The 7,835-nt window shown below is 45.6% G+C and overlaps 1 protein-coding gene across 2 annotated transcripts in view; it reads right to left on the bottom strand.

The window, feature by feature from the left end:
- ELOVL4 (ELOVL fatty acid elongase 4) overlaps positions 1–7,299 on the bottom strand; it is a 36,266-nt gene extending 28,967 nt beyond the window's left edge. The window contains exons 1-2 of one of the 2 annotated variants that reach the window (XM_027902438.1): positions 7,157–7,299; positions 6,949–7,060 (exon numbers count right to left, since the gene is read on the bottom strand). In XM_027902438.1, the coding sequence (XP_027758239.1) occupies positions 6,949–7,054 (106 nt within the window). In that variant the 5' untranslated portion in view covers positions 7,055–7,060; positions 7,157–7,299. Of the gene's footprint in view, positions 1–6,740; positions 6,924–6,948; positions 7,061–7,156 lie in introns of those variants that run through there. The other variant, XM_027902437.1, reaches the window with a different exon arrangement.
- Positions 7,300–7,835: the final 536 nt, after the last annotated feature.

The raw sequence follows: 7,835 nt of genomic DNA, 5'->3' as shown, positions 1-7,835 counted from the left end.
AGCCATTCTGCCTTATCCTGTCACTACATGCTCTTATAAAAAGTTCCTCTCCATCTTTCTTGTAGTCTCCTTTCAGATACTGGAAGGACACAATTAGATCGCCCCAAAGCCTCCTCTTTTCCAGGCTGAACAATCCCAATTCTCTTAGCCTTTCCTCATAGGAGAGGTGCTCCACGTCTCTAACCGGTGCCATGCCTCAACTTGGTGGCCCAAAATTGCAAGCCAAACTGAGGTAGCTTATTCCCCCTCACCTTCCATGACAGAAAGATAAACTAGGTAATGCTTATCTTGAGATCCAAGCACACACAGAAGGTGTTAATACAAACCATGCCACACTCAAATCATCTCCAGGTTTGCCTTGCAGCTACTTATTGCTTAGTCTACAATCTAGGGTGCAGTACTCAAAATCCCAACAGAGCTGAAACTTAAGTCTCTGCAAGCCTAAATTTCAGAGCTGTCTTCATTTGCCACAAGATCTTGAAGTTCAGATGCTCAGAAACACTTGAGCCTTGACAACACTGAGTATGGTTGTACCCACCTGCCACCTAAACGAGATCTGGTAGCTATATATTCAGCATCTACATCCTCCTAAAAAAGATATCAGTCAGACAGTCCCACTCAAATAGTTCCTTATGAAATACAATGGTAGCTAAAATTTGGTTTCCAAATACAGTTTGAGAAAGCAAAGCCCTGTCATATATTTACTAGTCAGAGAAGTCCTACCTCATGGATCAGATTTGTCCTTTAAATCACAATGTCCCAACTTCTGTGTTCCAGTCACACTCCAATCATACCAACAACCTTTAAAAGCCAAAGGTTTCATTCTTTTAATGGCCAATTCTTTTTAGATAAATAAACTCTCACTTAGCTCCACTTTTTCAGGTCATTCAGGCATTCATTCAACCCCACTTGCCTTACCTCAAAAAACTCTTCAGTACACACAACAGCCTTTTCTCCTCCCTTAGTCTTGCATCCTCGCAAATTCTTCCTCTCAAAGTTCTCTCCATATACACTTAGAGCCTTTTCATTCATTCACCTTTTATCTAAGTGCTCTCTTAATCCATGTGAACCAAGTAACTCCAAAAACCTGTCTGGACTGGCAGAGAAAAAAGTGGAGTTTTGCCTCACCCATTCCTCATGGCTCCTACAAGACCTTAAAAGGAACTACATCCTATGCTTCCTACACCTTCCTCTACTAATTGTCCTTAGGCAGCCATTGACAACCTTCCCTGGTTGCACAGGACAGTACAGCACAGCTGCCTTGAATACAACCTCTTCTGGTCTGCCACAGCTATAACCACAGCCCTGCTACATGCCTCTTCACTCTGAGCACAGAATACAGTGACTACTACAGTCAACTTCTAATCAAGTTACTCCAACTAGAGACACTTACCTTACAAGCAAGAGTTCCACCACTATTGTTGGTCAATTTATGCAAGCAGTGGAATCTGCTTCATGCCACAGCTATTTCAACTGCTCGAAGATTTTTCACCTCTGGTTGTAGTATGTGGCTCCAGGACCACATACTGGTTTGCACCTCACTGATGGCATGCAGCCTCAGCTAAGAAACATGATTTGCTGAGAACTCCACAACAGTAATTTACCAAATAAGTTCTAGTTATTTGGCCTTCTGCAGTAGATACTAAGGTCATGCAATCAGTTTGGTTAAATTCTGCATAAAGCTGTTTCCCTATGTTTTTCCATGGATTCTCCTTTAAGAGTATTCGTAACACCTGTTTTCCTTCAAAGATTTCAAGACATTCTATCTACACAGCCTTAAAATGAATTTTCAAAAATTATGTTCTTGTGATTTTGTCTACACATTTCCTTTCTCTTTTTTGCTTTTTATGCTGATGAGTGTTCAAACAGAATTATGTATCACATTCTTGCTGGTGCTCTTTGAAGGCTTTTTTATATTTAGTGTCTTTGCTCAAGCTGAGCAGGTGGTCCCTACAACTTCTTCTTCATTTTAGGAAAGAGAAGTCTTCCCCTCACAGCTCAGCTCCTCATCCACAGTGTTAACTTTCCTTCATGCTACTCCCTCATAATCGAGTTTTTGAAGCCTGGTGATCCAAAAGCTCTAAGCAGACATTCCCACTTCAGTAATGTACTTTTCTGAATTACGTTTTCATTTCCAAAGATGCTTGGTATCTGTTTAGCTCTGATTATGTCTTTCAAGTGCTGCAATCTGATAAAATCTCCTGGTGATGAAATGTGGGTGGTATTTCCCTCAAACACCCAGCAAATTGTCTTTAATACCAACAGCTGTTTTTTCGTCACTAACAAAGTCCCTCCCTCCACTGACAAGCAATTAAATATGAAATAAACCAAATAAACTGGGATGCTCCTACTGCTCAGTTTTATTGACAGCAGACTCATATGATCTAGCCTTTAACATTCTTTACTTCTGTAATTAATTTCTCCAAGTTATGCCACAGGTCTTTGTGTTTCTGCCACAAGACAGCCAAGCCCATTTACAGTGCTTCTCTGGTTTCTGGTATGTTCCTGTCTAATCCTTGTGTTTTACCCAGTCGCAGTCGGTCACAGACAGAAAAAACTGTTCCATTGAGAAGAAAATTTTACCTGCAAGACAAGTATCAAAGAATCACCACGTCACCATTCCAAACCATCAAGTCTAATGCTCAGCTAGCCCTCCAAAAGCTTAGGAACACATTCTGCTTTGTTTCGGTGATATATAGGCTTCTTGAACCTTCATCTCACCCTTCATTCTCTCTCCCCATCATCACTCTCTGAAGAACTTTCACTGGGATTCTACTTGCCTCCAGCTTTGGCACAAATCCTCAAATACAGGGAAGTACTTGCACTCAGAGTGTTCTGCTAACCACCCCACTGAGCTTTCCTCAAGAATAAACATTCAGGATCGTTTTGCCATAGTTGATTTCTCCATGGGGAAATTAATGAGAAAAGAAGAAACAAGTTTTGTTCTAGTTCTGTTCCCTGGACTGATAAAGAAAATGGATCTGAACTTCTTGGGCATTCTTAAAGATCTTCCTGGTTAAAGTTTTTATGGTAATCTGTATTCCCATGGAAGCTGCTCCACTGGTTCATTCTTTAGGCAAACAGCTCTAAATTTCCCATGTTTTCCATCCTCACTGCCTTATGCTTCTGACCTAACTGATAAAAACTACACCTGATATTGCTCCTGAACAAGATGCTACATAGAAGACTATCCTACCACTAAAGTGAAAGTTTGCATCTCTCCTCTCTTCTTTCCTACTGATGGAAAAAGTCTGTAATCTTATTAACTGCAACAGCTGTAAATAGTTGCTGTTCCAAAGTAGTCCCACCTGGCCTGGGATGGCCCTGCCTCCTTAAACTCTGAGCTCCAAGAACAATCATTCTCACCCAAAGTTGGTAAAGCCTTCTGCTCTTTAGCTCCATACATTCAAATGAACTAGTTCCTCTAAGTAAATCTTTTTGTACAGCGTTTCACAAATCTCCTTTTCAAGCCACAGTCTCCTATTCCCCCTCCCCAACTGTCAGTGGTCTCTTCACCCAAGTTTTGAAATTTCCACATTCTTCTTTCCTGGATTATGTCCCAAGTTATTCATCTAAATAGTTCCCCTGGACACAGCCTGGAACCTCCCTGTAAGTCACTTGCTCAGTCATCTAATCATATCCTTAATCCTTCCTGGCAGATCTCACCCCAACCTGCTACCCGAGCTGAGAGAAAGCAGGAAGCCCTGCCCTAGCTATTACATGGAACCGGTCCCATGCCCTTACAGAAATAAGGGCACAGAATTCCTAGATCATCCTTCCTGATAGTAACTGTTCTTCCGACCACCTTTTTTTTTTTTTATCCTGATGACTGCCAAGACCATGTTTTTGACCTTTGTATCTCTCCTTGAAGTTTACGGCTTCCTAAATGATAACCTTCAGCCTCCTAGGTGAATATACAGCTACAATGGATTTTAGACTTCCATGAAAGGGGTCTAAAAACATAGTCAAGGAAGGAGAGAAAAAAAAGTAGATTTTCAACAAATGAACAAGCAAAAACATTAAGGTAAGGCTGCAAATGTTCTTGATAATACGTATGGGGAAAATGGCATAGAACACTAATATTATTCCCAAATGCAAGATCTAAAAAAAAACTCCAAAAAACCAAAACCACAAACAAAACAGCTTTAGACAGCATGCTCAATGCTGAAAAAAACTCTGTGACATCATTCAAACAAAATCCATTTAGGCTCATCACATACGTGATCTTTTGGGGTTCTTTTTAGTCTCAGAAAAGGTCAGTTGCTTTTAAATAGTACAAAGCAGGGGAGGAAAAAGATCAAATCCTTAATGTGCAAAAATAAAGCAGCACAAGACTCAGTGGGACATTTTGGCACAGTTCTACACAGGTCTCATCACAGGAGTCTGAGACAGCAGGAGAAAACACCTGCTGGCAGGACAATCCTGCTGAATACTAAGAACAGGGCTAAGGACGGATGGGTGTCCAATAAAAAATGGAAGTGGGAACTGGAGAGAATAAGTGTAGGAGTCGTAGTGGGAATAAAATTTCTTCATATTTTGTTGTGTAATTTTGCTGTGTAGTAGTGTTTCAGTATGATTTATTGTGTAATGCTATTGCATAGCATCATTTGTTGAGCAACTTTGCTGCGTGGTATAGTTTTTTATTTAATGATATTGAACATTAGGCAATGATCTTGCATGCCATAATTTATGTTTTCTGTTGAGCAATATCACTGTCATAGCTCTTGACATGAAGGTGAATTGCATGAATTCACATAACAGTGCTGAATTCATGATCTGAACATATCATAGAATAGTTTGGGTTGGAAGGATCCTTAAATACCATTTAGTTCCAACCACCCTGACAGTGGGCAGAGACACCTCCTTCCATTAGACTTGCAGAGCCCCATCCAACTGGTCTTGAACACTTCCAGGGATGATGCATCCACAGCTTCTCTGGGCAAGCCGTTCCAGTGCCTCACCACTCTCACAGTAAAGAATTTCTTCCTAATATCTAATCTAAACCTGCCCTCTTCCAGTTTGAAGCCATTACCCTTTGTCTTATCACTACATGCCCTTGTAAAAGGTGCCTATCCACCTCTCCTATCACCTGCCCTTAGGTACTGGAAGGATGCTATATAGTCACTCAAACATGGCAAATGGAGACAACTATTTTTGTCCGAACAAAGACACATGCAGAAAAGCAGCAAACTGAGTGGAACTTAATGCATTAAGAAATTATTTCACTGAACAGCTACACAGCATTGCCTCATGAATAACATTTTCTTATCCAGAGGTACCTTGCGACTACAATGTGAGACATTACATGTTTTGCCTATCCATATCTGACCCTAAACACTACAGGAGAACCTTGGTTTACGTACTACTGGGTACAAACAAGAACTGTAATGTTTTTCATGTGACTTAGGCTCTACCAAAACTAACCTTGCAGGAACCTGCTGAAATTCAGAATTTGAACAAGAAACAGTCCACCTCTTACACAAAATAGGACTGATTATTTCATTACAGCGGAATCCTGTGATCCTTTTTCCAAAGAAATCAAGTAATCCATAAGGATATCAACTTTGTACTCACATCTGTTTCTATATCCATCTGAAAATGCTATTGATTGGCTAGAACAGCATCTCCTTCACGAGTTACCTGGCAGTCTACAAACAATGGTATGTTGCAAGCGGTAGAGAAAGAGAGCAAACACTGGTAAATTACAATACAGTGCTGCTGCAAGCATTTTTATTTGCTGTCATATTCTGGCAGTTGTTAAATACAGAAAAGAAAAATATGCATGTAGATTTAATTTTTAAAATATGGCAACACACCTAAGTTATGGGAAGGCAAATTGTGGGACAAAAATGAGCTCCTTCCATGTATAACATAAAATTAATTTATTATCTGACAGATGGCAGAAGGGAGGTGGGCAGAAAAGCAAAGACTGCTGATGCAGTGAGCTCCCCGTCTGCAATGCAGGCCCGACATTCCCACTCCCCACACTGCCACAAAACACATCCATAGTTGCACTCATTCCAGTTTTGTTCTATGTGTTTTTAGGTTTAAATCAAAATAGCCTAGACCTCATCGTTGTGTGGACAACTAAAAAAAGAGGAAAACATCCAGAGAAGTGATCCTCCTGTCAACTGCCCGTGCCTAGTCACAAAATGAGCTATGAAAGCTGCAACTCCTTTCATTTGACCAACGAGACAGAGCCATTCACGCTGACCAATAAGGCTTCCAGAGCTATCAGTCACTGCAGCAAGTTACCACCTCATTTACTGCTCCAGCACTGAAAGCTGCTTTCTCACATTTTTCCTTATTCCAAGACATTATCTCCTCCTTCAGCATCTTCCACATTGCAGTTGTGGAGTGCAATTACAGAAGTGGGGCATATTAAAAACGAAAACCAGTGAAATTGACCCAAACACACCCAACATAAAACGAAAATCTTCATCACTGACAGTGACATTCCTTTCCTCGTTTCGTTCGCTGAACTCCACGCGATGCCGGCACGGCGCTCCCACCTGCCGCAGGAGCCGGAGGCCGTCCGAGCTCCGGCACGAAATACCGGAGGGCTTCGCTTACCTCCGACATCACATTCCCGTATGACCACCCCAAGGCACACCGCGGCGAGAGGGAACCAGAGGAGCCGCGGCTCCGGGAAGCGGATTTCGCTCCGTCCCGCCCGCGGGCGCCCGAGGGACACCCTCACCTTGCCACGACGCGATGCCCCGCGCACCCCGGGCCCTCACCCGGGATTACGGCGGATAAACAAACAAAGCGCCCAAGCGCTCCCAGAAGGGCGATGAGGAGAGGCGGGTGCGGGGGGTCCCGGCGAGCCGGAGCGCTCCCCGCGTCTCCCGGGAGACGGAGCCATTTTGAGCCGCTGCGCATCAGTGGCAGCGGGCGGGGGGCGCCGGGCACGGCGATGGCGGGGCCGGGGCCGCGCTGGCGCGTTACCTCGGATGCTCCAGGTCCAGCGGTAGAACTCGAGGGTGTCGTTCACCACGCTGGACACCAGGCCCATGGCGCTGGGGGGCTCGGCGGCGGCGGCAGCGGCACCCATGATGATGGTGAGCAGCAGCAGCAGCGGCGGAGCCGACAGACCTGTCTCGGCGCGTGCGTCCGTACCTCTGCGCCGGGGCTGCTGCTGCTGCTGCCCCTTCTACAGCCGGGGATGTGATTTAAATCTCTATCTCTCGGTATCTTCCCTCCAGACTCCGCCTCGCTCCCGTCACCGGCTCCCGTGCCCCGCGGGCAGGGCGGAGGGCGCGGAGGCGGGGGGCGGCGGCGGCTCCGCAGCTCGGTGCGCAGGGCCCGGCGCGGTGCGGTGCGGTGCGGAGCGGAGGGAGCCGGGCGGAGGCGTCACGTGGCCGCCGTCCCGCTGCCCGCCGGCGGCGCCCGCGGGGCGCGCGGCCGCACGGCCCCGCACGGCCCGGCCGCGCAGGCGCCCCGCGGCCCCCGGCGCGAGCAGGTGCGGGGCGGCGCGGGGACCCCGCTCCTCCCTCACGGGGCGGCGAGGGGGCGCTTGTTGACTTAACTGGGCTTTTTATTTTCAAGTAGGGTTTGGTTTGGGTATTTTTTTACCAGATGGGGTAAAAAAAAAAAATCAGTCAGTTCATATTGCCTTTCTTTCTTTTCGCTTTGTAGCGGTTTGGATTTTCCTTCTATTCCCCCCCTTCTGACTCGTCCCTGGCGGACACGCTGAGGCATCGGCGCTCGCCGCGCCCTCGTTAGGTCCGTTTGTGCGCACCGAGGTACCGGCTCTTCTCCTGCTGCGAGGAGCCTCCGCTGAAATCCCTTATTCCAGCACGGATAACACCAGCAATGGCAACAGGACCTCACCA

Source organism: Empidonax traillii, unplaced genomic scaffold (assembly GCF_003031625.1).
Source record: "Empidonax traillii isolate 1590-97213 ecotype Southwest subspecies unplaced genomic scaffold, ASM303162v1 scaffold875:size256809, whole genome shotgun sequence".
In the NCBI taxonomy this organism is placed as follows: Eukaryota; Metazoa; Chordata; class Aves; order Passeriformes; family Tyrannidae; genus Empidonax; species Empidonax traillii.
The sequence above is the reverse complement of the archived record's forward strand: the minus strand, read 5'-3'. Positions and strand labels throughout refer to the sequence as shown.